Source organism: Cyanistes caeruleus, chromosome 7, assembly GCF_971803275.1.
Source record: "Cyanistes caeruleus chromosome 7, bCyaCae1.hap1.1, whole genome shotgun sequence".
NCBI lineage: Eukaryota > Metazoa > Chordata > Aves > Passeriformes > Paridae > Cyanistes > Cyanistes caeruleus.
Genome location: NC_141707.1, coordinates 21894901 through 21907864, shown reverse-complemented (window position 1 = coordinate 21907864; position 12964 = coordinate 21894901). Strand labels below are relative to the sequence as shown.

General features: G+C 35.8%; 1 protein-coding gene across 33 annotated transcripts in view; it reads left to right on the top strand.

The window, feature by feature from the left end:
- Positions 1–12964, top strand: part of MYO3B (myosin IIIB) — a 205671-nt gene that overhangs the window by 89204 nt on the left and 103503 nt on the right. For 17 of the 33 annotated variants that reach the window (XR_015288939.1, XR_002865919.2, XR_015288941.1 and 14 more), the window contains 11 exons: positions 3377–3473; positions 4421–4537; positions 5382–5486; positions 8018–8101; positions 8820–9022; positions 9388–9486; positions 10086–10200; positions 10573–10699; positions 10843–11053; positions 12135–12282; positions 12522–12675. Coding sequence is in view for 25 of the 33 variants with exons in the window: in XM_023931028.2 (XP_023786796.2) it covers positions 3377–3473; positions 4421–4537; positions 5382–5486; positions 8018–8101; positions 8820–9022; positions 9388–9486; positions 10086–10200; positions 10573–10699; positions 10843–11053; positions 12135–12282; positions 12522–12675 (1460 nt within the window). In the remaining 8 variants the exon portion in view is untranslated. The remainder of the gene's footprint in view (positions 1–3376; positions 3474–4420; positions 4538–5381; positions 5487–8017; positions 8102–8819; positions 9023–9387; positions 9487–10085; positions 10201–10572; positions 10700–10842; positions 11054–12134; positions 12283–12521; positions 12676–12964) is intronic. The other 16 variants (XR_015288937.1, XR_015288942.1, XR_015288943.1 and 13 more) reach the window with 4 other exon arrangements.

Below are 12964 nucleotides of genomic sequence, written 5' to 3'. Positions count from 1 at the left end.
ATGCTTAACTGTACCAACAGGGCGAAGTAAACGCCGTCTTGGAAGGCCCTAAAGATGTTAGGGGTGGAGGAGAGAGAGATTAGAGAAGAAGCTTCCTAATGAAGTCAAAAATTCTTGGTCTGTGTTGCTTTGTTTCTCAGGTTGGACCTGCTTGCAAAATGACTTTTTGATCTAGAAGTCTGTGTGGTCCATCTAGCTTTTCTTTCCCCATCCCTTGATAGCAGGATATAGGAGTGTATAGCTATTTACAGTGCACCTTTATTACTGTAACTGGTTAGTTTCTTTCAAACTGTATCTTTACCACCAGTAGAACAAATGAATGTTTCCTGTCTTTTCATTAAATGGTTCTCTCAGGGGAAAAATGCTTCTTGCTTTTTGTTCCTCCTACAAAATCAAAGAAAACTGTCCCTTCCAGCTATTCCTGCCTGATAAAATGGTAACAGGAGGGTACTTTGGAGCATAGAGCCTTTTTCAACAGACAGTGCTCATCACTAGATTTCTGGAATTAATCTAATGGTGTTCTTCAGGTCCCTTCTCACCCAAACCATCCTGTGATTCTAAAATGAAGTTAGACACCTTGAGTGACTGGCCCTTTGCACCCTTTATGGCTGTTCTTTTGTTTTGTGAAGAGACTACATCATGCAGGGATTGCATCAGAAAATCACTGAAAACTTAAGGAGGATAACATAACATCTTTGATTTTCCTTTTGCTTAGAGTTTGTACTACTTATATGTTGCCAGAAAGGAAGGGTAATTGAAAAGATGGCTGATAATTCTACTTTTTATGCTAAAAATATACTGACGGTTGTTTCCCTAATTAAGAGTGCTTCCTTCTGCCTTTTAAGAATTTTTAATACATGTTTTAAAAGCAGATTGTATTTCTGATGTAAAATTGTGGTAATAATTAAAGTTTACTGTTTGTATTTTTCCTTCCCACTCTATCAATGCACTGGAGGACATAGGGTCAGTAGAAAACTGATGAGGCCAGCAGGAGATTTGAAGCTAATGTGATGTTATGCTCCTAATATCCTCTTCTTAATCATGTACTTAGGAAAATGAGTTAAGTGCTGGAAAATATGTGTACAAAGGTATATATGATTTACTTATATTTACTTTATATTTAACTAAGACCACTTTCCTTATTTATTTAAATAGGCTTAAAAGGAATCTTTTCCAATAAACAAAAAAAAAAAAATATTTGTTTATCACTTAAGGGGAACAAACAGCAGGAGTTTAATACACAATCAGATAACAGATTAGTTTACAAAGCCATTCTGCTATTAGACATGCTTAGGTTTGAATGTGCCCTCTTCCCCCTCCTTCTTGCACCTCCGGTAGATGTGTCCCTACTTGCAGTTTGGTGCAATTCAGTACTGTGGCTATGATGTTTTGCTCCAGGAAGAAAAAGCTTCACAGATAAGTTATGTTGGCTAAAATGTCTAGCCATTGCTTTGTTAGTTACATCTTCATGAAGTAAAGCAAATATTAAAATCTTCATTTGTAGACCAAGGGGTGCTCCCATCTCTAGATGATTTACATTATTTACAACAGTATTTTTCTATGCAATAAAATAAGAGGTTGAATTCTGGTTTGAAAGGGAAACAACACTTAAAAACCCCAGTACTACATCATGCGTTCTTACTCCTTTGAGGATCTGGCTTGTCAGCAAAGTGTAATGTTTTTGCATATAGTGACTCAAAAAAAAAACACCCAAAAAGGACCCATAACCCAATACCTAATCAAAGACAATGAAACAGAAGATTTATTGAATGGAATTTTGAACAAGTTCAAATGTCACCATGCTGCCCATGAGAAATAATACCCACTACAACAATTTTTCTTTCATACCTTCTTATTTGTCTTCTTGTGTCCTTCTTTCATTGCTTCATATGTACAACATAAAGCAAACTACTGTCTGTGGGAGTGTAGTGGGACTGTCAGCAAAACTTGCTGTCTTCCCATTGTTTCATTTCCTAGATGACAAAACAGTTTGCAACAATTCAAATAAATCATTAAAGAATAGCTTTCTAAAACTCATTGAGTAGCCAAAAGGAAATGAGGAAAAGGAATAAAAATATGATCATTTTATGTGATTCACAGTTATCAGGGAAGTTGTACTCATGACTAACACTCTTCTCCTTCCTCTTTATGAGAGGCTTTCCTTGCAAGAGTTCTGATGATGATGATGTAATAGCTCTTGGATATGAAAACATTCTCTTTACTGAATGAAAGCTGATTAGCTTGAAATATAGAAGTGTACATAAAGGGGGGAAATGCAAATGCCTCAATGTTAATTTTTAAAATAGGATTACAAAAGCATATGAAGGTATGATTAAAGAAGCCTGCTACATATTCATATTAACTTTGAATATTACAGATAAACAAGTGTTTCCTGCTAAGTTACGGTACTGTTTTGTTAGTGCTTGATATAATATTTAGTCTTGTTTTGGGATGCTTGATCATGTGACTCTTACTTTCCTACATGGCAACTAATGCAAAAACAATCTGTCAAGGACTGTCATTGAGGATCAATGCTAAATGTTACTCAGCAGGATGCAGACTGTATCTCGGTGGGTGTCCTTCTACTATGCTTTGATTATGTTTGTTGTAAAGAAAAGCCTAGTTGCGCTTACAGCATTCATATTTCACACCCTCTGTGGAAGACATGTTTCAGCCTCTTAATTTGTTCTCGTTTCAACATGATGTGTTGTTTAGAAACATATACACCGCATTTTCAAAGATTCCTTCAGTATAATCTGATTATAAAGGGGTTATGTGACAGTGTGTCTCTGCTGCTTGTTGTGTGGCTTAAATCTCTGGAGACAAGCTGACTGAACATCCTTACAATTTAGAGTCTGATGGCAGCTGTGGTTCAAAAACATTTTGGGCCACATCTAGGGTCATCTGAGGAGGCACTTTGGCATACATCAAGGTAACAGTAGGATTTTATACTACTTACTGCTTCTTATAACTTCTTTAGATGACAGTACTGTGGCTGGGCATGTGGGGGTAGCATTTAATTAAACTGAGTGGCAGTTTATTAACTTAGAGCAAGGAGGGAAGGGAAAAGAGGAAGAATCTGTTTAGTTTACTGAGTGTGAGTGAGCAGTAGTAAGTCTGTAAGCAGTAAATCTTCACTGAGCATTGATAAATAGATAGGGTTATATGTTGTGAAAGAGAAAACAGGTAGTACACTGGAGAGCAAGCTGATCTATTGCTTTTATAAAAGGATATCTCTAGCAAAATTACCCATTTCAGAGAGTGTGTCTGTATTTCTGCATGATAAAAACATTCACCTGTGACTTCCCTTTGCATCTTAATATTTGCTGTCTCTAATACACTTTTTTAATACTGGTGCTCTGTTAACAACTTCCAGGCATGAACGAATACATACTAGAAGACCTTACCATGTGGACAGAGCTGACAAGTACTCTCTAGATGATGATCTGGTAAATCTAGAAGTTCTCAATGAGGTACTGTACTGTCTGAGTAGCAGCTTCTGACAACTGTACCTCAACTGTACCTTTTAGGCATCTCTTAGCAGAATGAAAATATTTCCTTCTTGCAATCTTTTGTCTCACCAAGGCAAAGGAATTCTCACATGACAGATCGCCTGCCCTCACTTCATTAATCTATGCAGTAGCATAAAAGAAGTAGCAGTGAATACTATTATGTGGAAAAACTTAATTATGAATGATGCTAGTTTAAATTATTTTTGTGAGTTTCCTAAAATGTGTAGTCATAAAGATCTAGATTTAAGTGATTTTTTTTCTAAAATTATTGATTTATATATGATAATGTATTATCTACTGGTTCTCGATAAAAAGCAGTAAAACTATTAATTTTATATTTCACTGTATCACCTGTTTTCAGAGTATCTAAATTTTGGTGTTGATAATCCTTAAATTGCATGCCAGCAAGAAAAAGACATAATACTAAATTGTGCTAGTGTCCTGTTTAAACAGTCTTTTACCACTTAAAAATGCTTAATACTTACTTAAAATTTAATCCTTGAATTGAAAAATTTTTATTCTTGTTTCATGGACAAATAAAAACAATTAAATGGACATGTACTATGAAGTGTAGCAATAATGTGTACCACCATTTTCTCTTCATAATATTTTCTTCTCAGTCTGATATAAGAAAATATTCTAATTTGCAATTAGAAGTTGCCATTTAACTTAGTTTTATGACATTAGCAGGAATTTTGAAAATATTTGATTTTGTGGGTTTGGCATTTAAAGTTTAGTTAGAAACACTTACAATAATATATAATATAATAATTATATATATATATAATATTATATATATTATATAATAATATATAATATTTCTTAAACAGTGTTCTCAGTATATTTACAAAAATCTTCCTAAATGGGAAAATACTGCATAACTATCAAACTTTCTGTAATCTTCTCAGGATACAATTATCCATCAACTGCAAAAACGTTATGCTGACTTACAGATTTATACTTATGTTGGAGACATTTTAATAGCCTTGAACCCCTTCCAGAATCTCAGCATTTATTCTCCCCAGGTAAGAGAGATTCCAAGCTGAAGATGGAAGTTGCTTTACATTTTATATTAACACTACTAGCTAAAATACTTAAGTGATGCTGGAAGTTAGGAGCACAGACTAAACCTCAGCCTTTTCTTTTTCCAGAACAATCTGGCTAAAAATTTATTTTGTTTTGTTTTGTTTCTTAAATTTGGTTTCATTTGATTTCATTCACTTCTTGATGGCACAAATTCCTCTGGAGGGACAGAGATTACCCCAGGCACATCTGTGCCTCTTGTCTAGCATTTAGGATTTTCTTCTGCAAAACAGAAGATGGTTATATGAACCTCCTGAGGTTTTTGCTTCCCAAAGAATTGCTCTGACTGAGGGTTATTACATGTCTTGTGCCGTTAGTTCTGGCTTAACAGAAAAAAAATGCTATAAACATAAAGGCCAGTTTAATTCCCTACAAATACGAAGAGAGGTGGAGCTTGAAATAACTTGGAAGGCTAGAAATATCTTGGATGCTTAAATCAGGGCTTCAGATAGGGGGCCAGAATTCAGATTCAGTGTAAGTTTCTTTTGTATAAATTGGTTATTTCCTTGATTGAAGTCTTGTGTTTGAAATTCTCTTCCTTGTGATACAGTTCTCTTCATTGTCTTGTGCAGGAAACATCAGAATGCATTCTAGGTGATGTAATTTGTATTCTGGAAATTGGGCAGTGCCAAAAATTACCACTCCTGCTCTAGGTGATTCAGTGGAAATTCTGTGGTATAACAGTCAACTTTTTTCTATTGAACAGGCAGATGATAGTGTCTTCTTTTCTTAATTATGTAGCTAAATTGCATATTTTGACTATTGTGTGTATTTCTTTAAATTTAGTTCTCCAAGCTTTACCATGGTGTGAAGCGTTCATCAAACCCCCCCCACATATTTGCCTCTGCAGATGCTGCCTACCAAAGCATGGTTACATTCAGCAAGGATCAGGTAAGAATCTGCTAATTTTGGTTTAGGTTGGGTATTAATCATACTGCCACTGTGCTACAGGACTGTGAATAATGTTCTGTTATGTTGTATTCTGGGGTATTTTTTCTTTAAGCCTTTTATTCCTAAATCAGCAAAACCAGAGTAGAAATCTGATCAGATTTGGGAGTTCTGAAGAGGACACAGTGTTATGAAAGAGACTGAAAGGTCAAATAAGATGATGGAGGTACCTGACCAGTATAGTTCCCTGGACACTCATGAAATCCTGGTTGTTGACTCCAGCAGCAAGGTAGTGCTGCACACTGATTCTAGGCCTGTCTTGACTTAGGTATTTCAGTAATGTTCATTTGTGTAAAATAGAAGGTTTTCAATGCCATACCACATTAACATAGTTTGAACCACTTTTCTGTTGCAAAAAGATGCTAAATCACAAAAAATAGGAACCATTAGTGAAATTTTTAGTAAAATAAATTAAGTATGGCTCTAAATGTAATAAGGACAAAAATCCAATTATATAGCAATGATTTTAATGAGAATAAAATACCATGCTGTAAAATAGTTTACTACATTCTTAAGATTATAACTTCATACTCTTTGTAATTTGATGTGCTGTGTGGACATGAATATTGAAGGCTAATAATTATTCTTGTTTATAAAATCCTCCTGATTTTACCCTGCACATTACACAATAGTTAATAGAAAACATTTTCTTAACATCACAAAAACAGAATAAAATAATAAAAAGCCTTAAATCAGAAAATGCAAAGAAAATAAGACAAATACAAGGGAGCTTTACTGATTATGTGGAAGTACGCTGGCCTGGGAAGTGATTAATACTTCTTTAATGACTTACATGTTATTTGATGAAGGCATTAAACAAAACATGTACTCATGTAGACTAACTTATGTGAGAAATTGTTATCTGAGGAAAAAGATTAGTAATTACCTCAGCTTGTCAGGCCAACTTTGTGCAACTTTTGTACCTCTTTCTGAAATAATCTTCATTCAGATCTAATTCAGTTTCCTCTTTTCTCTTTGCAAAGTATTACAGGAGCTTGTTTATCTGTTACCTGGCCAGTATTATATATATAAAGGTGCACCAGATAAGCACTGTAGCCAGACTGAAAAATGTGAAAAATGTATTGATTCTCTTTGTTTTATCCATTGAGCTTTCTCTTATTTTCTTTTTTTTTCTTCTTTCCTGTGAAACTTGAAAGTTTGCTTCAGTCTACTGTTTCTTCTGAAGCAGTAGTCAAATTCTGACCAATTCTAAAAGGACTTATGAGCCTTAACTCTGTAAACTGTTGTGCATGACTTCCCTAGTCACACAAAAGCAATTAAGTTAGGTAGTGTAATAGTGGTACCTATTTCCAAGAGCAAAAATAACTGACAGGAAGCAAATAAATGAGCTGCAAATGTCATATTGCACCAAAACTACAGAATACTTTAAGGGTCAACTCCCTTCTGAAAGGAGAGATCAGCAAAGGCTCAGTATAGTAATTTATGTAGAGTTGTTCCTTGTACCTGCTGTCAGGCACCACAAGGTACCACCAGATAACTGCTGCATCTTTCAAACCTTTTCACAAAGCTCAGTTCTATACAAAGGGCTATTGCATCAAGTATTTTAGGACCTTGTATCTTTTCCCAGCCAAGAATTTTGTGTATTCACAGTATGATGCAAGTAATTTTCAGATGTCTGCATAAAAACCTGTGAACCTGTGCAACTGCTCAGTGTTAACATTTTAATTATATGTCAGTTGATACTATACCTTAAGTAGAAAAATATTTGTACTTGTAGAATACATGGAGAAAAAAGGGTAAATAATAAATGCTGGTAGGATTCAAACTATGTTCTGCATTCTTCAGTGTTCAGGTGAGAACTGGCTTGCAACTTCCATGTTGCCCATGAAGCATAACAGCAGAGAGAAGGAAAGTGATTCAGACCATTCTAGGTAGTCTCTTAAGTCTGGAAGCCTTTTGAAGAGCCTGTGAAATACCACATGTTAAGGACTGCTGGTGCAGGAAGAAGGTGGCTATGTCCTCCCGGAATCACCCAGTGAACAGATGCTCATTTTGCTGAAACGTTTAGATGCTAATTTTCTGTTCTTGCTTGAATATCAGCATCACCTGCGGAATAGCCTCCCTACACAGGACCTATTGTTAAAGACTATTTTTCAGAGCAAACTTTTGTTCAGTGTGTTAAAACAGCTGTACCCTGTGATTCATATGAATTCATATGAAGTCAGTGCAGTGAGCTCAGACATGGTCACTTGTTTATGCGTTCTGGCCCTTCAAAATTCAGTCACTGCTTCACACATGCACCTTGGGATCAGGCATTGCAAGATGCATTTTAGTAATCTAGGGAATAAATTACTATACTGAGCCTTTGCTGGTCTCTCCTTTCAGAAGGGAGTTGGCCCTTAAAGTATTCTGTAGTTTTGGTGCTAAACATGAAATAACAGGTAGGAATAGTAATAGCAGAAATCGAGCATGTGATGAACTATACACTTAAATATTTTGTTTTGTGTGTTCAGTGCATTATCATCAGTGGGGAAAGTGGTGCTGGAAAGACAGAAAGTGCCCATCTGATCGTCCAACATTTGACCTTCTTGGGAAAGGTATTTCCTAGCCAATTACGTAAAATCATGAAGAAATCCTCCCAACCCTACCCCAATGTTCACTTTGTTTAATCTTAAATGCTTAAAGTTGTTTGTGTGAATTGTCACACTTGATATAGGAACATAGTAATCCTGCATGTGAGAGTATTGAATTAAGATGCAAGAGTATGACTCACACCAAGCCAGTCACTAGTTTTTTAAAGGGAAAATGCCAAATTCTGAGTGTTCAGTACCTGTAGTTATGTACAGTGTTTATCATATAACACATAACACTGTTTATTAATACAATAATGTATAATATATATAAATGTATAATGTATAATAATAATAAATATTACTTTGGCTCTAATCTTAGAAGCTCTTACACAATTAAGTGCTATGAGTAATGCTGTTAGCACAAAATAATAGGAAAATTAACCATGCCAGCTTAACCCTAAGTAGACATCTTTCGTCTACTGTGGCTTTGCTACTCTTACCCTAATTACAAAACAAATCAAAGGTATAACAATTGCAGAGAAAGAACATTCTGTATTTTGCTACCTGTAGGAAATTTTCTTACCAGTTTGTTGGATCTCTTGTATAAATAGAAAGGTTAGCACAGTGCCTAATTCCATACAAGTGGAAGAAAAGGATTCTTTGCTTCTGGAGCAAGAATCAGATTGAGGGTAAGAATTATATTATTTTAATTATCCTTTTGATTTCTGTCTCTTCTGTCAAGGCCAATAACCGTGCTTTGCGTGAGAAAATTCTTCAAGTGAATCCTCTGGTTGAAGCGTTTGGAAATGCCTGCACTGCCATCAATGACAACTCAAGTCGCTTTGGGAAGTATCTGGAAATGATGTTTACACCTACAGGAGCTGTAATGGGGGCAAAGATTTCTGAATATCTACTTGAAAAATCAAGGGTCATAAAACAGGCTGTGTAGGTATATTAATTGTCTGCCCTATGGCATTTATGTAGTGTTTGAATTGATTTAAGTATCAAAAATTCTCTGGTTTGGATACTTTTCTTTCTTCTGCTAAAAAAGTAATCCTTTGTACAGTGCTATGACAACAGTAGTCCTGTTCTATAGGAGTAGAAGCCAGAGCCACTAAATTCTTTGGGGAAATGTTGTGTTCACTGGGTTTTCTGTGTTTCATAGCTGCAGATCCTACACTTTTAAAACAAGTGGGAGATTTCAGTGCCTTGCTTCAGTGAGCTCATGATAAGAACTACTTTTACATTCATTGTACAAGATGCCACAAGAATAAATGCAGGTGCTTTAAAAGGATACTTTTTTTTTTCAGGGGAGAAAAAAATTTCCATATATTTTATTATATATATGCTGGCCTTTATCATCAGAAGAAACTTTCTGAATACAGACTTCCTGATGAAAAGCCTCCTAGGTAACTATCACTCACTTGTTTTAACTGCTCATTGTAATTAGCTATTGATCAGCACTTGCTTTCAGTATGATGCCTTAAAATCTCTCTTAATCCTTCTCCATTCCTTAAGGATCTTTTTTAATCCTCCCAAGGTGAGAAGAAGATGGACACTAAGGCATTAAATTATTTGCATTTGTTTGAGAAGTTGAAGTATTAAAACAGGAGGAGGAAGAACCAAGCTCATTATGTAGATATTTTGTCACACTTTCAAATGCAGACAACTCTCCTTATGATTTCTTAACGTAATGCTACAGCTTCAGGCAGAACACAGAATATGCTTTGGAAACTTTTAATTGGTTTTTGTACCTTGGGTGTGTCTGATCTGTACTGGGTGAAGGATGTGTGTGAAATGTTGGTAACATTACTTGACATTAACAGAGAATAAGCAGATATTAATGCAACAGAAACAAAAGCTTCTTACGAATTAGCCTCAAACTATATAATTGAAAGTTATTGAGATAAATGTTCTGTCCAGTTACTGAGATACTTGCATTTAAGTCACTGGAGCTTGTATTGACATATGTGGTCGTGTGATGCTTTCTTTCTCCCGCTCTGTTTAGATACATTGATAATGAAACTGGAAGAGTAATGCATGATATTGTTACTAAAGATTCCTATGGAAGACAATTTGATGCAATTCAGCATTGTTTTAGAATTATAGGATTTACTGATGAGGTAAGAGATTCAGTTGCTAAACCGTTATTTACCTTATTTAGGAAAACCACCTCCAGTGCTGCCCTTTGGTTTTGTGGATGTACAAAATTTTGCAAGCCACAAAATCTTGTTATGACAGAAGTGAACTGTGAAAGCCCCCCACTCAGAAGGCAAGACCAGCCTGAGATCCCAGTTAGTACTTAGGCAGTTCTGTTGCACTATTTCTTGTATAAATAGAAGCTTACTTGAACTTGTACAACTTCATCTCAGAGAAAGCTACAAGTTTTAATATCCATTCCAGTGCCCATGTTTTTCTTTCATGGCTTAAATATGATTAAACTTAAATATGATCTAACTGAATTCCTTAGAAGTGCTTCTCATCATCTTTTACAGGAAGTGTATTCAGTGTACAGAATACTGACTGGAATCTTAAATACTGGAAACATTGAGTTTGCTGCTATTACTTCACAACACCAAACAGATAAAAGTGAGGTTCCTAACCCAGAAGCCTTAGATAATGGTATACACTTTTTAACATTATCAATTCTGTATATGCAATTTGACCCTATTTGTGATAGTCACTGACTCATGGTAGCAGCTGGCCAATGCTGGTGATTTCCACTGCAGAATCACAGTTCTATGTCTTTTTCAACTGTCTTTTAGCTGCTGCACTACTAAGCATTGGGTCAGAAGAGCTTCAAGAAGCCCTAACCTCCCACTGCGTTGTAACACGGGGGGAGACAATTATCCGAACGAACACCGTGGACAAAGCAGTGGACGTGCGAGATGCCATGTCGAAAGCACTTTATGGCCGGCTCTTCAGTTGGATTGTGAATCGTATTAATACGCTGCTTCAGCCAGATAAAAATATATGGCAAGTTACACATCACTGAATCATGTGTACTTACTGTGCATATGTCTGATGGGTTCATCCATTTGTATATTTTTGATTTTGCAGAAAGAGTGCTGTGTTTATTTTGGCTAAGGCTTCAAAATGGCTTTCATGCTGTGATACTGAATCCTGTTTCCAGGACATTAAGCCCATCATTTTCAAAGAGCTGAATAGAATTTAGCTGCAGAAGTCAATGGAAATCGGGTGGTGGAAGTGCTGTACAATTTTTTTAAAAGATGATTCGTATGTTGTGAACATGCAAATCATACAAAAGGCTGATAAATAATTGAAGTACACTGAAAAACTTCAGTATGTGTTCAGAGTCCTCGCAGTCTTCCTGCTTTTGTAAGCAAGTAGTAAATGTAGAAAACAGATTATTATTGTGCTGCTACTTGAGATGTGATTATTTTTTTTTATTTTTTATAATTACAGAAACATTATATTGTGCATCCTTATGATTTCATTGCCAGGCACTGATCTGGCTGGTTTGATCTTTTGAAGAAGCTGTAGAGATTTTAGAAACAAGGGAACCTCTCAGGTGATGTGAAAAATGCCTCTGATCTGAGATCTCTACTTGCTACTTCACTATGTCATATAGACATATTCTCGTCCATTTCTTGCAGTTCTGGTAGTGACTGAGTGTACTTGAGTTAGCACATGGGCTTTTAACAGTCTAACTTGTAGCAGCAGCAGATTTGGTAATTATCCTTCTGAATGAGTGTTGCAAAAACATACCATTAAACCTTGACACCTTCTCTTTGCCTGGAGGAGCACACAGTGGATTTTATTTGGGATCTGCCTACTGAAACCCCTTGTTTCGGTATGGCTGCTAAGTGTCTTTTACTGATTTTCCTGCCTTCTTCATGGAAATTTGCAAGAAGCAAGTGGAAAAGAAGTCTTAGCAATGCTGAGCAAATGCACAAGTTGTCTTATGTTCACACACGTTTTTCCTCCTTTATTTTTGCAGCAGAGTGAATAATTTATGCAATCTTAGGTACCAAGTTTATTTTTATTTTAACTTGGTGTTGCTCATAATTAATTTTGTTTGTATTTTCACATGCAGCAATGCTGAAAGTGGGATGAATGTTGGGATACTAGACATATTTGGCTTTGAGAACTTCGCAAGAAATTCTTTTGAACAGCTATGCATAAACATTGCTAATGAACAGATCCAGTTTTATTTCAATCAACATATCTTTGCACTGGAGCAGGTAAATTCAACTCTGTTGAGGCTTAGCTGAATCCAGAGTCCTACACCATAATCGTATTCAGGAGTACTTTATAAAATAATTATGTGATTTAAATGTGACATAATGACATCTTTCTGATGAAGTTTTGTAAATAATGTTGTGGCCTATAGAGCATTGCTGTGCATCGTAAATGCCCTAATGATGATGACGATGTTGCTTTTACTGTTTCAGTATTAAACCAGTGCTGATGACTTTTTCAGATGGAATATCAGAGTGAGGGAATTGATGCCACTACAGTGGAGTATGAGGACAACCGTCCACTTCTAGATATGTTCCTTCAGAAGCCCATGGGTCTCCTGTCTCTGCTAGACGAAGAAAGTCGATTTCCTCAGGCAACAGACCTCACTTTAGTTGGTATGTGCAAGTAAAACTCTGGGAAAGGTCTGGGAAATGACAAATGTATTCTAAGTGCAGTGTCATCTTTATTCAAGTTTTCCTACCCTAGTTGTCCTGAGGCTGTGTCATTTCGTGTGACGTACTAAGTTTTGCATTGTGTTTCATCATTTTTCTCTGCTTATATGTTTTCTATCCTTTTAAAACTGGAAATGTTGTCTTAAGTATCAGGGGTCAAGGGCTTACTGTTTTTTCAATGTTACAAGGAAATATCCTGTGTCTTTTCCATGTATATGGGGCACATCAAGCA